The sequence below is a fragment of the Podospora bellae-mahoneyi genome, chromosome 6 (assembly GCF_035222275.1).
Source record: "Podospora bellae-mahoneyi strain CBS 112042 chromosome 6, whole genome shotgun sequence".
In the NCBI taxonomy this organism is placed as follows: Eukaryota; Fungi; Ascomycota; class Sordariomycetes; order Sordariales; family Podosporaceae; genus Podospora; species Podospora bellae-mahoneyi.
In genome coordinates this window covers 317450-339028 of record NC_085885.1, presented here as the reverse complement: position 1 = coordinate 339028, position 21579 = coordinate 317450, and the positions used below count along the sequence as shown (strand labels likewise).

Sequence of the window (21579 nt, the reverse complement as noted above, 5' to 3'; positions counted from 1 at the left end):
AGGATCACCACTGACAGTTACAAATCTCAGTCGACTGCATGCGCTGTTCAAAATATCAATTCCTCATTTTTGTTAGAATCGTGTCAACTAACCAGTTTGCCGCTGAGAATAAGGCCCTTACTTTCCAATTCTTCCTCGACACCATCCCCTTGTTCTCCTCCAGCTCCGCATTCCCGGGGTTTTCACACCTCTTAGACCAAGCACTTGCGATCCACGTTGATACTGCCGTGCCTACACAGCAACCACTGGAAGGATTCTCGTGTCCATAGCTCTGCGGTCAAATATTTTGAAGTCCAGCACATCTTTGAACTGGTCCCGAACTTTTTCAAGTTGTGTCTGGGCCTGTTGCATCCTCTCGGGTGACGATTCCACCAGAGTCCGCACATTGAGCATCCAGTACGGGGCGTAGGGCTCTCGAGCCAAGAGATTCATGACTTTGTCAGAAGGCAAGAAGTCCTCAGCGATCCAGGTCCGGATCAGGGCAAACTCAGTAAAGTAATCTCTCTGCCACCAGTGGTATGATTCTTCAAAAATGTTGGACACTCGCCTGCAGATATGAACAGTTAGTTAAAAGAAACCGACAGGGTTGAAGGCTTGAACATGCGTAAACTTGTTGTCGGCCAGTATTTTTTCCAGTCCGAGATCAATGATTTCAATTGTTCTTCGCTGCGTCATGTAAGGAGGTAATCGTTGGCTGGGAGGATCGGGAAGCTCCGTCCACCGGAGAAGACGAGGTCTGTCAGCAGGAATGTTCACTGCTTCTCTGCTTGTGAAAAGTCATTGTGTTAGCAGTGCTTTGAGAGCATGTGCGTTCTTGAAAAAATACCCACCCCTTCTTGGCACCCTCGACTTCACTGTCAGTGAGGCGTGTGCGCACTTGGATGGTGCAGGGTTGCTTGGTCAGGATCTGATGCAGTTCGTTCCAGTGTGAAGCATTTGTGTGTCGCTCTTTCTGGAGTTCTTTGATAGTCGAGATGCCTTTCACTGCTGGGCTGGGCTCAAAGTGTTGAACACGCGTGAATTGATGTCGCTCATGCATCTCGGTAAAGCCGCCAAGTAGAGCCAGTATCTTCGGAACTTCATGTTCTTTGATGACAGACGAGAGGAGTAGCTCGTGCATGATGATTTAGAGGTGAGGTCGTAGGCCACAGCTCGAACCGAGTAAGAAGGGTTTGAGAATAAGTTTGTCAGCCAACTCGATCAAAGGTTCCGTGAGAATTTAGAAAATATTGCCCTCGGAATTGGAATAAGGGTTTGTTTATAAATAGGGCCTGCAGGTGAATATGAAGCAGGAAGGAAATCAGTGGGCGCTACTGTAGCCAAGTAGCAAATTGTGGCTGGAGTGAGGAAGCTACCCCACCTAACCAGGCGTCTTGTGGTAACCCTACCCTGGTCAGTATTCTGGGTCTCTGCACCATTCCGACACCTCTCTGATCAGAGGAATGGGTTTTGGTCGATTCTCTAGACTAAAGAAAGTAGACCCTTGAAAGGAATGTACGTAGGTACTTTGGGAGCTTAACTGCTTACCGAAGCAAATTGGTGCTGTCAATACCAACCCCCAGATTCAGGTGACCGATGGACGCCTTTGTTGCCTGGAGGCTCTTGCATTCTCCCCACTTAAATTCATCCAGTACTCTCCTATTCACCACCAACCAACCCATTTCGGTCTGTGACGACTTTCCGAACACAACAATCTCAGGGATCCCTTTGACAACTAGAAGACGCGTCAGTATCTGATCTTGCCTCCTGTCCACAGACCTGAAACCACTGCAATGCCACCTTCGCAGCTCGCAGCCCTACCCATCGCAGCCAATGCTTTTGCAACCCTCTTTGTTGGCTTTGGAATCAATGCGATACTGCGTCCCGAACATGCACTCACTTTCTTCGAGTGGACCCTTCCCGCCAACATTGCCGACGCCGAGACAGTCAGCAGCTTGACAGCCGTCTACGGAGTCCGCGACATCTTCATGGGCCTTGCTCTCTACTCAGCTGCCATCTGGGGCACTAAGAAATCTTTGGGCTGGACTTTGATTGCGGCGAGCGCCGTTGCCTTTGCTGATGGCTGTATTTGCTACACCCACGGGCAGGGACATGGAAATCATTGGGGATATGCACCGTTACTCACGATAGTTGGCACGCTGCTGACTGGTCTATTTGACTGAGAGGGTTGCTCATAGTGCCTGGTGGATGATGGAGTGGCTGATTTGATATGTACCAAGTTCATCAGCTGGTTGAAACACAGGCTCTTTGCCCCTTGACATATTGCCCCTGGACATAAACTTCAACAATATTCCTGTCATCCCCAGTCATGATGAACTTTTCAAACACCGTCTCCAGTGTGTCGTCCTCTTCCACCATGGTCATGATTCCTTGGTCGGCTCCTTTAGTGCCAATGATCAGTCCATCAAAATCCTTTCCGGCCTCGAAACTTCCAATCTTGTTTTCGAGGCAGCAGACTGCAGCTCCTCCGAGGGTTGCCAGGTAAAAGACCTCGGCGATGCTTAGTCCCTTGTCCTTACCTTCAGACATCACCTCTCTTGCGTTACTGGCGATCATAGCCTGCCGCATAGCATCCAACATGCTACTGGAAAACCCGCCACCGCTATCCGTGCCAAGCCCAACCTTGATCTTTTTATCCAAGAGCTCCCTTACTGGGGCTGCCATAAACCCCCCTCCCACTGTCATGTTTGCTATCGGGCAGTGCGCCACTCCACAGCCCAGCTTTTCAATTATTTCTAGTTCGTGCTCATCCATATAGCAGCAGTGCGCCAGTATCGTTCTCTTCCCTAGCAGCCCAAACTCCTGGTATAGATCTGCCTCGCTCCCACCAAACTGCGGGAACAGCCGCTGAGTCTCCTCCATCTCCTGCTTAGCCTCATTGAAGTGCGTTTGCACTGCCAGATCCTCGTTCTCGCTCCGAATGTCCCCCAGCCCTTTGAGTGTTTCTTCGTCACAAGAGATGGCAAATCGAGGTGTGATTACATACTTTACCAACCTCCCTGCTGGATCTATGACTCTGACATGTGATATGCACTCTCTGGTCTCCCTCAGCGAGTCCCTCGCACTTTTTTCCACGTAAAAGTCGGGCGAGTTGCGCGTCATGTTGCACTTTCCCACGTAGGCCCTCTGCGTCTTTTGCAAGCAGATGTCAGCCAGTATCTTCGTCGCCTCAGCGTGTACAGAACCGAAGTAGCTCGCAGTGGTGATGCCTTGTCTCAAGGACCCCTCCACGCAGGCAGTGTAGATCTTGCGGGCATAGACCGGATCGGAAAACTTGGCCTCGTTGGGGAAAGTGATCTTGGAGAGCCAGTCGAGGATGTGCATTCCCTGGCCTAGTCCTCGCTGAGCATACTGAGGGGCGTGGTTGTGGGTGTCGACAAAACCAGGTATGAGGAATTCGCCCGGGTTGAGGTACGTGGTGTTGGTTCGGTCGAGACAAAAAGGAAGGTGGTCGAGGGCTTGGTCTAGTTGTTCTGCCAAACCATCCGGCTCGAGTTTAACTAGTTTGTTGATCTTGCCTTGAGGATCAATAATCAGCAGGGCCAAGGGAGTAATCTCGAGCTTCGAGACCGAGAGAGAATGGATGACGGGCCCGACAAAAGCTCTTGCATGTCCCAGCGCGGCGGCCATGTCGTCTGCAGCAACTTGATTCTGTCACCAACTGGAAAGCGGAGAGCATGAAGTGGTCAGGAGAGAATGGGCGGATGTGAGATACTTGATGAGACTGAGTCGTGTGGTGAAGCGGGGTAAGACACCCAGAATTGCAGGTTGCCTGACGTGGCAAGAGCAAGTGCCCACACGTTGGGCACAAATCTGTTATTCTCAAGAGACGTCACGGGCGCCAAGCAGTGATCAGTAAAAGTAGGTACGAAGTGATCTGCCTGTTAACCCACGGACTACCTGGGTATCTACATACAGTTTCTACCCAATCTATATTCGCCATTACACATAAATGTAGCAAAAGGGCCCACCTCCAATTCCAATCGTACTCATCACATCGCGAATTTCCAATACCCCCGCTGCAGGCCCAACTACACCCAAGTCGAGCAAATCATTCAGTGTACCGTTCCTCGAGGGCGGAAAGTTGTTAAGCGTGATGGTACCCCCAATAGCATTCGTCCTGGTCTCAGGGTGGAGATTCTGCCAGATCCACCACACACGATTGATCTGAGCATGATGCAGATAAAACGCCGGTCCACCGGGGCTGGCAAAGAGATCACCGCCCGGATCCCCGCCGATGGCGAAATGGCCTCCGGTGTGAACCCCGTAGAAACCGGTGGCAAAGTCACCTTGCATGCGGTTCTGGAAAGACAAAATGTCAGTGTAGTTGCTGATGAGGTCGTAGCTCTCAAAGTCAGTCGTCCAGTTGGAGCTGACCCATGATGAGATATCACGGCGGAGGCAGCGCGGGTTGTAGGCAAACAGGGACGATGCGGGAACGACGCCAGGTGCCGCGAGGGTTGGTGCAATTGGACCGAGGTTCACTGACATGTTGGCAAAAGGACCAGTGGTAACGCAACCGCCGCCAGAGCCAGGTGGAATGCAATTGAGTCCCGTGGGCAAGCCATCGGTGCAATTGTGAGGGACGTACTCGCCGTTCCCGCTCATCGAGGTGGAGGACCCGTCAAAAACAGGCGAGTTGAGAGGGTTGTGGGCATAGTTGCCCCAGTTCCAGTAGGGGTGGTAGCCGTCGTAATTGCATTCGCTTCGCAAGGCCTGCTCGAATGCATAGGTAAAATACCGGTGCCATGATAGGAAGTTCGCAGTGCCATGGATGGAAAAGGTTTGGTTGATGTGAACGGCCACGAAGTCATCAAAGCGTGTCTTGGCCCCGGAACCTCAAGGGGATCAAGGAGGGACGGGTGTTCCATGAGACATCTGACTGCGTTGGTGTACGCTTGCCTGTTTGCCGCAGAAAGTGATCCCCTGGCTCTTGATATCAGTGACTGATCACACTGCGGATCGTAATGGGGTACTCACCATTCACGTCTAATAGCGACATTCTCTAAGGTACAGGTTGTGGTATCACGATTCTGGGCAGCGTGGAGGGTGAGCTTGCCGAGAGCTGCCGCAGCGAGGATATCTGTTTGAAGGGTCGGGCTGACCACGTAGCCTCCCAACGCCGCCGACGTGCCGGCTACGGAGAGAATACTGGCCAGTCCAAAAGACTTCAATGTCACGTGCATGATGAAGGCGGGCCAGTGAAGGACAGTGATGTGAGAGAGTTGGCACACGAAAAACTGACATCTCGGGAATGTTTTATACCGGCAACCAAGACCCCGGGACTCCCAGGAACCATGGTTGACCATCAGTTGGAAGCCAATGAGGGTCCATAAGGGCAGAGCCTTGGTATCTAAGGAGACTTCAGTGGTACCGACAAGACTTAGCTGGCCAACCACAGACTAGTTGACCATGTTTGACGATGGAGTCACGTATCCAAGCACGATAGACTGGCGAGTGTACATTAGCCTCATGCTGTTAGTTGTTGGTGGTGTAACTCGAGAAAAGTCTTCCATGACATGTCCGAGTAAGCGGAGGAAGGCCATGAACTCACGAAGCTGCTTGAGGGTTAGCGTCTCGTTCGGGGTTGAGGGTGGATGCAGGTGCGACTGCATTGCAACCTAACGGCAGGCAGCGTATTGAGCCTTGGGGCCTTTTGAAAGGCGGTGGTGTTGATAATACCAGGAATATTTGTATGTGTTTCGACCGAGAGCGGAAGAATAACCATGGCGCACTAGGATGCAGTGGCTCAAGTTTTGTTTTCTTTGGATATGTGTCAACATGGTAATGGTATAAGGTGTGTCTCGGCAGTTGAGGACATTTTCGTTCTCACCTGCCCAACCTTGGCATTTGCTGGGACAGGGCACCCGTAAATAGATGCATGATGCATGATGCTTGATTCCAGTAGCCACCTACCCGAGTCCAGGTATTTTTGTGCCTGTCGGTGTGTCGGTGTGTCGGTGTGGTTGCAGGGCAGCTGTCACCCAAAGTGTACACACAGCAACATGGAATTCTCTTGCTGTTTATTATCCAGCCAACTATACTGATGAAGTGCTTATGGCAAGTGCCGCCACCTTTTCTTTGACAACGAAAGTCCGGGCAAGAATAGAGATCTGTGTAGCTAAAAAGACCTGACGTAGTCGCAATTGCAGACGATAGTCTACCAAGTAAGCCATAACGCCGGTAGTTTTCGAACTCCAGGCCTTCACATACCGTACCTCTAAAAGTATATGCGAGGAGACTATTTCAGAGATTCTAGCCTCGGTGCCTTATCATTTCGGCTGGCACATGAAGCATAAAGATGGTTTCAACACAAGCTCAGGTATTTCCGGCTTCGCTTGTGGTGACGAAGGTCCCCTTAAAGCGCTCCCTGCCTTCCTCGTCCTGTGGCCATTAACCTGTGTCAAAAACCACGACAGCACAACCGAGGAACAGCGGTTGTGGGCCAAGGGAAGATTAAAGGTGATCACAGAAAATATTGGGCTAAAATATGCTCAAATTGTCAACGACGTAAGTACGCTGCCGTCTTAGGTCTTGCAGTGTACTGGTCTGACCACAAGCGCCACATTTAGGTCGAGCTTCGCTTCCCCTCTATGCTTATTGGCCGTGATGGACTGCCAGTCAGCCCAAATCCATTTGCTGGGCCAGGACTTCCCCTCAGACCGGTGGAAGTACCCCCGACCCCGGAGAGCATGACATCCACGGAAAGCCCCACTCCGAGTTGAAAGATCAATTATCAATAAAGGTCTTTCTACAAGCAAACTTACTACCGGCGGAGAGAGAAACGTCTGGTAGAGGAGAGACATGCTCCTCTTTCTCAAGCTCTCGTGTAGCTGCTGGGGCAGGTTCACACGGCTACCATTTGGTCGAGGGTCACGAACATGCTTCAACATGGCGCTGTATTAGTACACGCCTTGCAATTCCAAACCACAGCAAACTGGAAACGAGCTTGCCCATAAAACCACATAACCAGGGTCGGTCACTACAAAGTGCCCTCTCTGGCCGCGCAAAAGAGCCCACAATTTCGGCTAGACACTTTGGTGAAAGTCAACTTTCACCCCAGGCGTACCGACGTAGTGGCATCTGTAACTGAACAAATCGATTTAGCGGTTGCCAACTGCTAACTAACCATTGCCCTGGAAATGGAGTATATCTATGGGTCAGCTTATCAGCATCACAACATTGCAAACAGCATGGTTTAGCCTGACGGAAGCCTTTCATACCGAACACCATGTAGCTTTGTGATCAGGAGGTGTTCCTAATTCAATTACTAACAGCAACGCCCAGTGGTAACCGCAACTTCTGAAAGCTTCTGTAACTGGTTCTCTAGACCAGGTTAATCACACTGAACATCTCATATTCCAGTGTTTGACCAGTCAAAAAACAACAACCAAATCTCTCACCTATGTGCAGTTCATACTTGTTCTCTCATGCTCACTTTCTCTCTTCCCTCTTTGACGCTCTTGCCACTACTCATCTCACTTCCCCACGTGCCAAGTCTGGTGCTCAGCTGTCTAGGGGCCAAAACTGCGTCAACAAGACTGTCAAACACTCGAGTGACTTTGTTTTCATCTTGCGATCCTCCATCAGATCCGGCCGGCCAGCCGTCCACCAACGTCCACCCAGCTCTTTCGAAGCGTTGGCGGACATATTCTGACATGTTGGCAAATCTCACCTCCACAGAAGCACCGCCGTACATTCTAACCTCTTTAACCATGGCCTTCATGTGCGTACAGGCAGTGACATCAACATGGTTGGTTCGCCCAAAATCGAGGACTAGCAAGCCGATCGGAGGCAAATGTGTGCCATCGGTAATGCCCGCTTGTCTCCTCAACTTGGCAATTCTCTTCTCCCCGGTCACTGACCACTGTCGTTTCTGCTCCATGCCACAACTGCCATTGAAGATTGGGGCATGCATTGTCTTCACAGTGTCGATGATGGCATGTTTGGCGTGGTACGCATTTGGAAAGAAGAGGCTATCAGTGAATGCAAAAACGTGGACATCCGGAGGCAGGTTGACATGCGAGGGGATATCGCCATGAGGAACCGAAAGGGGAAGCGGAAGTTCAGAGCGGGTCGAGCTTTGGGCATCTGGCAGGGACCGGACAGTTGCGAAAACTTGTCGGAGCAGGACATATACGATGTTGAACCCCACAGCTGATGCAATGCCCAACTCAGTTGAAACAAACAGAGACACCCAAAATGCAATCATGGAAGAGATGAAGTCGGCGAGTGATGTCTTCCAGTACTCGTAGAAGACTCTGGGTGATGACATCAGCGGCCAAACTGCGGTGATGATGATAGCGGCCAAGGTTGCTTTGGGGATCCAATAGAGGGTTCCAACGAGTTTGAAGATGGACACAAGCACAACAGCCGTGGTCACGAACCCTGACAAGGGAGATTTGACGTTGCAGGCAGAGTTGACGGCCGTTCGGGACATGGCGCCACCGACACCCATTGCGCGGAAAAAAGAGTTGAAGACGTTGGTGACGCCGTAGTATGTCAGCTCCTGGCTCTGGTCTGTGACGTAGTTGTTCCTAACCGCGAAGGCGCGGGCAATCGCCGTATGCTCCACTGCGGAGCCGACGAAGACGGCGATGCTGCGAGACGCAACTTTGGACAACAGGGCGGCACTGGGCACCTTGGGTGGTTCTTGTCCATCTGCTTGAACCTTGGCAACATCAAACAGGTAGTTCTCGGAAGCTCCACGAGAATGATTGACAGCATATCCGACGCCAGTGAAAATGACCAGTGCAATGAAAGCCCGGGTGATGGATAGGAACCAGATGATTCTGTTCTTTTCCCCCCATCTCTTGCCGGCCTGGTCAAGCACTGTGAGGAGGAGTATACCCGTGAATCCAATGGCACATGCATAGCCGTTGGCCTGGGGCAACTGCTGGAAGATGTCTCGAATTTGCGTGGCAGTGCCGTCGCCGACGTTGGGTTCGCCCAGAAGAGAGTCCATCTGGTTAAGAATGATCGTGATCGCGACCGCTGATATGAACCCGCTCAAGACGGGAAGGGAGATGAACTCCAAGAGGAAGCCAAGCTTGAGAAATCCAATTGCCATACCATATATGCCCATCATCATGGCAACTGCCGATGCGATCTCCACCGGCGACCACTCCTCACCGTGAAGAGCCTCGATGATTTCTGCCGTGAGGAGACTGATGAGGGAGGTAGGACCGGTCGAGAGATCTACAGTGCCGGAGGTCAGAAACCAAATCACCCTCACATGGTAAGCCGTTTCACTTACCCTTTGTGGTTCCCATAAAGGCATAGATGGCCGATGGAGCCCAGCTAGACATGAGGCCATACTGAACAGGAATGGTGGCGATCTTAGCGTAGGAAAGTCCTTGAGGAATCAACATGAGCCCGATGGTTAAGCCAGCAATGATATCGTTGATGATCCATCGATAGTTGTACCGAGGTAACCATCCGATGATGGGAAATTTGTCCAGGACATATTCAACACTGGCCTGGGGAAAGGCACGAGCTCCTCTTGCTGCAAGGTGGCCGACCCGGTTCCAAGTAAAGTCGGTCCGCAAGGCATTCTTTGCAGAGTCAATGTACTCCATAATGGTTGAGAAATGAACAAGCTTTTAAGTTAGAGAAGAATGTCAATGCTTCGTGGGAAGTGTGTAAGAACCGGGGGGGGCATCTCAGGAGGTAGGGGTTTGACAGATATATCTGGGGTGCTCTTGCCCCCACCAAGGCAGTGCAGATGAACGGAGAGTTCGTTCTTTAACCACTAGCCCTTTCGTACAATGCCGTACGTATCTTCTAGAAGTAACCTCTGCACACAAGCAAGAACAGGAGTCTCTTTCATCTCGCCATTGTGGGAAGAGGTGGGATTCGGAATCCTCATCTCGGCCTTCGGGATGTCAGTACGTCTTTCCAAAAGTCTGTTACTACTCTTAGCAGAGATGTTTGGAAATGGCAGTGCAATAGCTGTGAGGGTGTAAGGCAAGAGGTTTTGAATGGCCAAACTGAGGTACTACCGGGGTAACCAATGCAAGGTAGTTGCCATTGCCTCCTGTGCCTGTGTATCACGACATGTTGTTGTCATCGCGCAGATAACGTTCGTTCAACAGTGGAGCCATCTGCAAGGAAGGCTGACATGAGTAAGGACCTGTGCACCTTGCTGAGAGTACATGAAAGCTACCGCGAGTCAAGCTTATCAACCGGTGGGAGGTGTTCTGGACTAGGTAGCTTAGCAAAAGCCTGCATAATTTTAAAACAGTTGACAAAAAGAGGGGATTCGGTTATTTCTACACATTGTAACAGGGCTTTGATAATGTGACTTGCGTATGTCCTGCAGCTCGCTGTCATAGCTATATCGGGAAGGTCTCGGCTTAGCATGTGTACATTGTTGTGTAGCATTGATTTGTAGATCCGGTCGTGCGTAGAGGTTAGATGGTTGGTGGGAAGCATTGATAGGGAAAAGAATACACTAAAAAGACTATAGGGTTTATAGTAATGAAGTAGATAGATTAATCGGTTATAAAAGCGAGGAAAAAAAAAAAACCTCCAAAAAAACTCCCCCCTAAAAAACCCCCCCAAAAAACACAAAAAAAACCTAAAACCTTAACGCAAAATAGAAAATGTGAAAGCGTTACTCACTATTTTGAAGACAGCTTCAACATACTAACGGCAAAGCAAGATAATTCTAAATAAATAATATTAAAAAAGCTTCAATACTAGAGTGTTATAACGAGCCCTTATTTAGAACCTTATAAGGAGATACTAGTCGAAGGCGCTTTTAAACAATATTCGTTCAGTATAGCTAAATAGGGTACAATAATAGCTTGTCTCAATTATAATAATGAAAATACTAACCAATATAATTTATATTATATATCACGGAACTATCTAATACCTATCAGTTCTTATACATATATATAAACTCTAAAGCTCTAGATTGATTATAGCTAAGCTGCTTTAATTACTGTGACGAACTTTTATTCGGAATATCTTAAAAGGATATTAGGTAAAGGCATTTCTAAATAATCCTGGTTCGCTACAGCTAAATAATATACAATAAATAGCTTTTTTTAACCCATTATAGTCTAGATACTAACAATTATAACTTAAAATATATATTGCGGAACCATCTTTCTACACTAATCAGTTCCTCCGTATATATAGATTAGTGGATTACTGTGGATTACGATATCAAGAGTGATCGTAGATTACTCTTATTACCTTAGGATTATTTAGATTACCGCGGTTCTAGCGCTACCCGGCGCTCTACTTCCTACTAATTTCCGTAGTAATTGACCGACACTTCCTATACACCGTATTCGTTTAACTTACCTATTAATTTAATTATAATATAATGCCTCTTTTTTTTTTTAAAATCGACGCTTCGGCGATTACGTTTTTAGAATAATTAATATCTTCTTTTCCGCTTAATCTTCGTTAATAAATTTCCCTTCTTTACTTTTTTTCTTAAAATCCTAATTATATCTAACTGTATATCTAAAACTTTTAACCTAAAACCTTCCCCGTATAACGTATATTATAAGCGAGTCGTACATATAAGCGAGTCGTACATATAAGCGAGTCGTACATATAAGCGAGTCGTACATATAAGCGAGTCGTACATATAAGCGAGTCGTACATTCTCCACCACGACGCGTCCTCCTTACACCTAACATCAATTTTTTCCACAACCCAACATGCCTCCTACTTCAAAGGAAGCCAGGATACTCTTAGCCCTTAAGGCTCTCCAAAAGGACAAAAAATTAAGCCTCCGAGCTGCAGCTAAGCTCTACAACGTACCAGCTATAACTCTCTCTAACCGACGCGCCGGCCGGCCTGCACGACGCGATATAAGACCCAATTCGAAGAAGCTTATTTAATCCGAAGAGGATACTATTATTTAATACATTATGAAGCTATATACGCGAGCTTTTTTACTAAAATTACGTGGTGTAGAAGATATAGCTAATTAACTTCTACGCGTACGCGACGTGCCCCCTGTTAGTAAACTCTAAATATTATAAATTAATTTATTAAAGGTACGATAATTTTAATATATTAAGTAGCCCTCTTATAAATAGAGGTTTCTTCGCTCCGTAAAGCGAATAAGGCATCAAGTAAGCGCCGGAGAGCTAAAAAAAAACACATGTACGGCTCGGAGGATCACTTACTGTGCAAGATGCACAGGATCTACTGGACCAGAAGGCCGTGGGTGGGGAGGCAGTGGAATAAATACAGCCGGATGGTGGTAGTGCAGGGGTGGCTCGTACGAAGGTTCAGTGCTGTGGTGTGTGCGGCAAGCCTGGCCATAACGCGCGCACTTGCCAGGAGGCTTGGGAATCATCTGATTCGGCCGTTTCTGATGTAATTGTAGTTGCTTCCTAATGTTGTTGCGGTATAATTGAGGATAGTTGTTGTAGGGTGGTGGAGACTGTACGACTCGCTTATATATACGACTCCCTTATAATATACGTTATATCTTTTATTACTATTCTTTAGGGTATAAAACTATACTATATTCCTATTACTTTTCGAAAAGCTTAATATATAAAATAGTTTCTTCGTTACAGTAAATATTTTTACCGTAAACGTATTTATAGTCATATAAATATTCCAGTTTCGGTATATATATTTTTTACCCTATATTCTTTTCTTCTTATCTTTCTAACGTATGCATATAATTAATTATATAATAGCCGAAACTAAACGATTAACTTACGAGGAGGAGTTCGCCGAAAAGCATTTCTAATATATTTGATATAAAGCCTAAGAGACTTAACGCGCGGTTTGAAAAACTTTAATAGCCCTTACACGTTTTCGTCGCTAATACCGTTACCTTTCGTTATATAGTACCGAAATAATACAGCGTAACCTTACTTTACTAAATAAGTTCGAAGTAATTAATCGTCGAGAGTCGGAAATTACAGCTGCGTAAGCCTCGGGTACTTTCGACTCGATTAACTCAGATACTACATTGAATAGTATTCCTTTAACCAATCTTCTCTTTTCCTTTCCCCGATTAACTCTTTTTAATCCTCCCTTCTCCCACTATAATTAGCTACATACCTATCCCGAGTTATTTATTAACCTTATAATATAGTATATACTATACCGGCCACTATATCAAAGACACCGGTTCGATTTCCGTTAAAATTTTAATACGTTATGATTTTTAACTTTTTAAGTATCCTAACGTAATTTTTTTTACTTGTGTCAACCCAACCTTACCTGGTTTAAATATTACGAGTAACATTCTTTTAATTTATTTAGGTAATTAAAGTTTACTTATAATTTCTATAATCATCGATAACGAAGTATTACAATTAACTAATCCAATACTTTATTTTATCTTTATTAAACAGTAAATCTAACATTTTTTCTATATCGTACTCTTTTTCCTCATCCTTCGCTACTTCTTATACAATAACTTTATTTATTAATGGTACGGGTTTTAAAAATAAAATATAAAAAGTATATTACCATGAATATATTATATTAAGTGGTTTTAATTCGAATACTATCTTTAATATGTTCCTTTTAACCTTAAATATACCCACTCTTTTATAGTGTAGTTTCCTACTAAATTCTTAATACGTAAATTGTATATAAAAGAAAATATTACATCCCTCTCTTTAAAGCGAGGTCCTTCGAACATTTCAACATTGTTTTATTTCTATACCCTTTTCTTTGTAAACTTTAATTTCTTTCAACTTATTACAAAGTATATACTATGAATAATAGTTCTACAAAATTGTTTTACCTCAAATTAGTATAGTTTTATAAGTATTATTTTCAGATTTAATTAAACCGTTCCGTTTAACAATCTATCTAAACGTAGTAGGCCGAAAATACTTTACCTACTACCCATAACTTTCTTATTAACGCCTTTTAAAACCATAATGTAAATTTAATATCACGGTCCATAATAAACCGCCTTAACAACATACATATATTACTATAATATACTATAGTACTATAACCGCTAATTACTTTACCGACTAAGTTTCTTTATAAGGTAAAAGTAGATTCATTTAATAAACTTATCATTTACCGTTAATATATAAATATACTTAACGCCGGTTATATATTTTCTTTAACTTTTGAGCCCTTATTTTTCGTGCGTATAGTATAACTGAATAATTTTCTTACGTTATCTTTAAATTCTTAACTAATCAAAGTACTACTTGATCTTTCCTATAGTTTTTTTATAATATTACTTTATGATAATGTTATTTCACTTCTTTGAAAACATACTAAAAGTAACTCATTTATGATATACTATATAATACTCTATTTACGGTTAAATAAATATCCAAAAATGTTCTTAGCTTTTCTTTGAAGATAATAGTAATTTCTTAAATATATTTTTATAATAATCGGTTCGCCGGTTAAAGATATTTACCTTATCGATTTTGGAACCTTTCTTAAAGTTAATGTAAAAATTGAACTCCGAAAGAACTTTGAGTGTCGTATTTATCGTACGTTCAGAATCTTGATCGTAATAAAGTATCGTAAACTTTATATTATATATAGACTTATATTTCTTCATTAATATTATTAAAATATAGTTTTTATTTCTTAAATATTGTAATAATAATACAAAGTGTTTTATCGTAAATCAAGTAATTAAAACATACTTTCTTTATTCTTTTCGAAAAGAAAGTTACCGGATATAGCCTTCTATTGTTATTTCGTTAATATAACTATTTACCGATCGTATATTTCAATATACTAACTTCAACTTCGAACGGTTAATTAAAGTTTAATAATTTGAATACCGAGTCCTTTAAAATAGTTTCCTTTAACTCCTAAAAGCCTGACTTTTCTTCCTACCCCTACCGAAACTCCATGTTCTTGTTAATTAAACAGTTAAGTAACTATAGAATTCTTACATACCCCCAAATAAAATATGCGATTAAAATTTATGAATCTTGAAAGTTCCATAGTACATTTTCATATTTACGGTATATATTAGTTTCTAATTACCGTAATTTTCTTAGATTCCATCCGACCCCACTTACACATATCAAATATCTTAAAGATATTCTTTTTTATATATATCGCTTATACTTTTCTGAAATATACAAATAAACAGAAACGTTATTAAAATAATATATTAGTACTTTTTTAAGATATTTTCCAATCGTATAGTTAACGAGATATTAAAATGTCGCGGGTATATTAATTAACCCGAGTAGTATAACGAAATGCTCAAATTAATTATAGCGTGTACGAAATACTATTTTTTATTTATACCTTGCTTTAATCTATATTTAAGCGTACTTGATATGTATATTTACATATACAAAGTATTAGAACTTAATTCATTAACTTTATAATGTAAATGTTAATTATAATGGGTAATTATTCGTTTCTGTTTGGTTATTTAACTAACGGTAATTTTTATACAATGATAAATTACTATTCTTTTCTGGTATGAAAAAGAGTATTTTATTGGCGACATAAACTCCCTAATATATTGTCTTTTTAAAGTTTCGTGTAAATACTTTCGTAATGCCTTACTTTACTTATCGTTGGTATAATAAACTTTAAACAACCGTAATTTAGCTCTTTCTTTTAATTTAACTATATGATACGATTTTATTAATTAATATCTTAAATGTTTTTTTTTATTAATTCAATATATTATATTTAGTAATAAAAATTATACTATTTATCCGATAAACTTAAATTGAATTAAATACTTTGATTATTATATAGTATTCTATATAAAAAGTAAATACCGGTTATTAATCTTTAATAGTTAGGAAAGTTTTTATTTAGTTAAAGTTAAACGTTATTATTAATAAAATAATATTATTATACTGTATATATCTTCATACTTCTTTTACTTCCTCTACTTATTTAATATTAATTACTTTAGGTCATTAGAATAACGTACGGCCGTTAAATCGAGGACTTAATATATATTTATATCAATTAAATGAATAAAGTCCGAGTTCCTTCATACTTTCCGTGAAACCTTCTTTACTTTTATATTTAAAAGAATAATATAACGTAATTTTGTCAGTATTAGCTTTATACTATGTAATTTAAAAAATATATTTTTTACATTATATATAAAGTTTTATATATTAGTATTTCCAACCGTAAACATAAATACGGTTTTACTTAAGTATTTTATATACTATGAAACTTTCAAAAACTTAATTTATAATGAACGTTTATTAATTTATATTATTCATTATTAAAATAATTTCCTAACTCTAATATTAAGTATTGTAAACTAGTTTCCTATAAGTGTAATAACTATAATATACTAGGTAGCTTTCTTTTAGTTAGTGGTATTTTCGCTCCCCAAAGCGAACGAAGTACTAAACAAACGCCGGAAAGCGAAAAAAACACGCGTATAGCTCGGAGGATTTCCTACTATGCAAGATACACAGGATCTATTGAACTAGAAGGCCCTGGCTAGGGAAATAGTGGAAGAAATACAGCCGGATAGCAGTAATGCAGGGGGGCCTCGTACGAAGGTTCGGTGCTATATTATGTGCAGCAAGCCTGGCTATAACGCGCGCACTTGCCAGGAGGCTAGGGAATTATCTGATTTATCCGTTTCTAATATAATTGTAGTTACTTTTTAATATTGCTGCGGTATAACTGAAGATAATTTGTTAAGGTGTGGTGGGAAGTGGATTACTCGCTTATATGGGTCACTCGCTTATAATATACATTATTATAATTTATTTTAATAATGTATTATATACTACTGTATAATAAATATAATTCAAGTACTTTTTAATATTCCGGACATTTAAAATAAAATTATATTTCATTTTCTAAATAAAATGTATATAATATAAATAAGAATGTTTATTTTAATTACTTCGCGATCCCAATACTAACGACCTTCTTGTTTTTTTAATAGTCTTTTCACTTTTTATATCTGAACTTCTAAAGCTGAAATATTTCTTTTCTATACGTAATTATTCTATATTATTAGTATTATCTCTTTCATATCGTTTCTTAAATAGGTCTTCTTACTATATAGGGTTATTATTTTTAATAATCTCCATAATGATTTCTATCGTCATTTATATTAAGTTATTGTTATTGTCTCTAGATTTAAAGATCCTTATTTCTATATTGCTCTTCACCTTTTTACTGTTTTCCGTAGTTTTGAACACTTTACTTTTTTTTATTCGGCATATTAATGAAAGTTAGCTTTAAAGGTTAATACTTCGCCTTCCTAATACTTGGTCATTACGACCTCTATAACCCTCGGTTCTTTCCATATAATAATTACTATAACCTCCTTCTTTTAATTAACTTGTTTAAATGTTTTATAATATTTTTTAGTGTACCTTACTTTACTGTAATTCAAATCACTAAAGTTACCTTTACTTTAGCTCCGGCTTTACGGCCTCTGTTACTATATAACATCTACTTTTATCGGTTTTATATACATCGTACCAGAGTAATTAATATTAAAATATCACGGTTTATATTTATTATTAGAACGATTATTACTGTAATAAACCCTATTATTTTTTTCTTTAAATAATATTAAAATTACCGATTATCGATTTGTATAACTATAGCGGTATACTTATTAATAGTAATATACTTTAATTCCCTCTGTCTCACGGTTTTGGGAAACAGTGGGGCACACTGAACCAATCAGAGCTGGACCGAGCGATCGAGCGGGCTCACGGTTCAGTTGGACGGAACGGACTAATAAGATGGGGACCGGGGACAGCGGCGGGGCTCACGGTCCACGGTCCAGTATCGGCCAATCAGGAGTGGACCGAGGACCGTCTATAAGTCAGCGATCCACGGTCCTAAGGTCTATATATACGGAGGAACTGGCTGGTCTAGATAGACAGCTCCGCAGTATGCAATACAAATTATAATCGTTAGTATTTTAATTATTGTGATTAAGATAAGCCATCGTTGTGCACTGTTTAGTTGTACCAAACTAGGATTATTTGGAACTGCTTTTAATCAGTATCCTTTTTAGAGGTTCTAGATAAAGGTTCGTCACATTATATAACTCGTCTTTTTACTTCTTTTTAAAGCCGTTATAAGAACACTATATTAACCCCTTATCATGAATAATATAATATAGGCTGTCAATTATGAATAGACCCCCGGTATCTGTTATTAAATATCTTTAGCGTTAAATTTATGAACCTTTTTTTAACGTGCTTTATTTTATTATACTTCCTAAATATTTTTTGAAAGTCAGTTTCGAAAACATAATCGCTTTTAAATTATTAAGCCGTAACTTTCTCCTAATTTTCAGGTTTCTCTTTAGAGTAATCGTCAAAAAATGTACTAAATTATATAAAAGTCCCATCTTTAAACTTAACAACCGCGAAAATTAATTTTGACGTTTCGTCTATAAATTGATTTAAACATAACGAAAATAGATTTTAAATTATATTAAAAACCCTGTAAACTTGACTTTCCCTCTTTATAGTACTCCGATACTAGAAACCTTACTATCGACTATTCGAGGAGGAGGAAAGAGGGTTTTCCGCGCGGCCTACTATCTCCTGTAGCCTACCGGTAGCGGACATTTCTACTAGACCTTCTTTTACTACTCCTTCCTTAACTTTCTCTTTCTTAGACCCTTTTTTAAGCCTCGATTAGCCTTCCGACCTTTCTTTCGATCCTAGTGCGGCTAGTCCTTCTTTCTTAATGATATAGGATACTGCCGGTAACGCGCTTTCCCCCTCTTAAAGTAGTTAAGACGCGTGGCGCTATTTATATTCGGGTCCCCTTATATTTTTTTACCTTATAGTGTAGTGCGTAGTACGTTAATTATTATATCGAAAGTATAGGTTTAACTTCCGTCGAGGTTCTTTTAATATTTAAGTTTATAGATACTCCTCCGTGAACTTAAGTATAAATCTTTTTTTTACCCCATTAGTAGTACGTCTTTAATTCTTTTTTACAGTGGTAGAAGCGTATAGTATTAGTTAGGCCTAGATTCCTTTATACCTTGTAACCTTAGAGTATAGCGTATAGTACTTTAACTATTTTATCGGAAGTATGGGTTCGATTCGTATTAATGTTCTTTAATATTTAAATCTATAAATTTTACTTTCATGAGTTTGAATATTAATTGTTCTGTTTATTTTAATATAAAGTAGTTTAAATATATCCGATAATTTTTTATTTCAATAATTAAGATTTACTTTTAATTCCTATCAATTATATATAACCGAATATATTTTTGAATTCTTTTAGTATTTTAATTAGCTTTTATTGAATCGTTAATTTACTATCCTTTCTGTATTGTACTTTTCTTTTTTATCCTCCGCTATTTCCTATATATTAATTTCATTAGCTAATAATACGAGTTTTAAAAATGAAATGTAAAAGGTATACAACCGTAAACGTATTAAATTAAGTATGCTCCAGTTCAAATACCATTTTTAGTATTTTCCTCTTCACTTTAAAGAGGCCTACTCTCCGATAGTCTAGCTTTTTACAAAATCTTTTATTATATAAATTACATATAGAAAGGAATATTATATTTCCCCCTTTAAGGCGAGGTTCCTTAACCCTTTTACTATCATAGTACTTCCATATTTTTTCCTTTATAAACTTTAGTATACATTCAAACTTACCGTAAAGTATATATAGTTGATCTATCTTAACCCTAGCCTTAGATACCTTAACGTTAGGGCTTTGACCGTGAATTTATTTCGCAATGAAAATTCGTAAAGAAAGGTAAAACTTTTATAATTTCCGTTAGTAATATACTATATATTAATAGTACCATAAATAGTATTTTTCTTTACTTCTTTGACTTAGAATTAATATAATTTCGTAGATACTATTTTATAATTTAAGTAAACCGTTCCGTTTAACTATTTACTTAAAAGTAATGAACTAAAGACGCTTTATTTACTATGCCCAACCTGATTATTAACGGTTTTTAAAACTTCGATCCAAATTTAGTATCGCGGTCCGTAATAAGCTTTTTAGTTATATATATATCACTATAATTTATCATATATTATCTTTATTAATTACTATACAAAGTAAATTCTTTTATATAGTAAAATATATCTACTTAATACGCTTATTAACTACCGTTAATATATTACTACACGTAATACCGGCTATCGTATTTTTAAATTCTAATAATTTAATAATAAAATCTATTATAACTAAACTCTATAAGCGTTTTACTACCGGTAGTAGCTCTAAAAATCTATGACGATTATACGTTATATCCTTTATTCTTCTGTAAGTATAGTATAAATAAGTAGTTTCTTTAATATTGCCTTTAATCCTTAATTAATTAAGATGTTATATAATTTTTTCTGTTGTTTTTAGGATACATATATATTTTCCGAGCTTTAATTTATAAATTTCTATTATTAATACCGTTTTATCTATTAGCTTCAAGTACGTTCGATTTTTATACTATAGTCTTTCCTAACTATCCTTTTAAATACTTGATAGCTTTAACTTTTCGTACTAATATTATTTTATAATATTACTACTTAAACTCCCTTAATATTTATAAGAAGTAGCTCGCTCGTAACATATTACGTAATACTTTATCCACCGCTATAGTAGATACTTAAAAGTACTTTTTAGTATTTCTTTAAATAGTAGTATAACTCCCTAGGTATATTGTTATAGTAGTCGGTACGCTAATTAACTATATTTACTTTAGTATTCTGTAAGCCCTCTTTGTAGTTAATTTAGACGTTAAACTCTAAAAGAAACTCTAACTATTACATTGACCGCGTATTAAAGATCTTCATAGTCATGAAGTATCGTAGGTTTTTATAATTTATATAACCTGTATTCTATAATTAATATTATTAACGTATAACTTCTATTTCTCAAACTCAATAATAATAATAAACATCTTTTTATTATAAATTAAACAGTTTCAACGTACCCCTTTAGTTTATTCAGAAAAGGATTACCGGGTATAAATTACTATTGTCGTCTCGCTGTCTTAATTATTTACTAATTATATAGTTTAATATATTAGTCTTAACCTCGAATAGTCAACTTAGGTCCAGCAATTGAAATATTAGATCCTTTAAAATACCCTCTTTTAGCTTCTAAAGGGACTACTCCTTTTCTTACTGCTACCGGACTTTTTTGGTTTTCTTAATTAAATAAGTAAGTAGTCGCGTAATCCATACATACCCTTAAATAAATATCCGATAAAAGTTTATAAACCGTAGAAATTCTTTAACATATATTTAAAAGTATAGTATACCCTGATCCTTAATTACCGTAATTTCCCTGAATTTTATGTAAACTTTATTTAAAAATATTAGAAATACTAGATATACCGTAATTTAGTAGTGATATAAATTCCTTAATATATCCTTTTTTTAAATTCTTATTTAAATGATTTCGTACTTCCTTACTTTATTTATCGTTAAAATAATAGACCTTAAGAAATTATAGCTTAGCTCCTTTTTTTAATTTAATGTTATAATTCTACGGTCCCTACTTTAGAAACCCCCCTAAATATTTAGCTATAAAGGCTAAGTATCCTCGATGTTCTACTAGTATTACCTCTTTTTTCTACCTTTTCTTTACCTTTTTTTAATTATTATAATGAGTGTATTTATTAATGTCCGATAA

At 39.7% G+C, this 21579-nt stretch overlaps 5 protein-coding genes across 5 annotated transcripts; 1 reads left to right on the top strand and 4 right to left on the bottom strand.

The window, feature by feature from the left end:
* Positions 1 to 231: 231 nt before the first annotated feature.
* QC761_603705 (uncharacterized protein) lies at positions 232 to 1120 on the bottom strand (the record flags this gene model as incomplete). Its single annotated transcript, XM_062880821.1, has 3 exons — positions 232 to 547; positions 605 to 763; positions 831 to 1120. The coding sequence occupies 3 exons, from the start codon at positions 1118 to 1120 to the stop codon at positions 232 to 234; spliced, it is 765 nt and encodes a 254-aa protein (XP_062729047.1).
* A 652-nt stretch (positions 1121 to 1772) lies between these two features.
* Positions 1773 to 2162, top strand: QC761_603710 (uncharacterized protein; the record flags this gene model as incomplete). Its single annotated transcript, XM_062880822.1, has 1 exon — positions 1773 to 2162. One exon carries the CDS (start codon positions 1773 to 1775, stop codon positions 2160 to 2162), a length of 390 nt encoding a protein of 129 aa, XP_062729046.1.
* A 61-nt stretch (positions 2163 to 2223) lies between these two features.
* QC761_603720 (uncharacterized protein) lies at positions 2224 to 3630 on the bottom strand (the record flags this gene model as incomplete). The annotated part of the gene is made up of 1 exon (XM_062880823.1): positions 2224 to 3630. One exon carries the CDS (start codon positions 3628 to 3630, stop codon positions 2224 to 2226), a length of 1407 nt encoding a protein of 468 aa, XP_062729045.1.
* A 312-nt stretch (positions 3631 to 3942) lies between these two features.
* Positions 3943 to 5825, bottom strand: QC761_603730 (uncharacterized protein; the record flags this gene model as incomplete). Its single annotated transcript, XM_062880824.1, is given in 4 exon segments — positions 3943 to 4824; positions 4839 to 4926; positions 4981 to 5353; positions 5555 to 5825. 4 exon segments carry the CDS (start codon positions 5613 to 5615, stop codon positions 3943 to 3945), a joined length of 1404 nt encoding a protein of 467 aa, XP_062729044.1. The 5' UTR covers positions 5616 to 5825.
* A 1056-nt stretch (positions 5826 to 6881) lies between these two features.
* QC761_603690 (uncharacterized protein) lies at positions 6882 to 10234 on the bottom strand. The gene is made up of 2 exons (XM_062880819.1): positions 9257 to 10234; positions 6882 to 9198 (listed from the first exon to the last, which is right to left on the bottom strand). Exons 1-2 carry the CDS (start codon positions 9576 to 9578, stop codon positions 7415 to 7417), a joined length of 2106 nt encoding a protein of 701 aa, XP_062729043.1. The 5' UTR covers positions 9579 to 10234; the 3' UTR covers positions 6882 to 7414.
* Positions 10235 to 21579: the final 11345 nt, after the last annotated feature.

What these genes read in the sequence shown, in the direction of transcription:
- QC761_603690 (XM_062880819.1), bottom strand. Translation starts at nt 9,578, where the DNA reads ATGGAGTACATTGACTCTGCAAAGAATGCCTTGCGGACCGACTTTACT. An exon ending in CTTTATGGGAACCACAAAGG is followed by an intron (nt 9,199 to 9,256) that starts GTAAGTGAAACG and finishes CCGGCACTGTAG; the next exon opens with ATCTCTCGACCGGTCCTACC.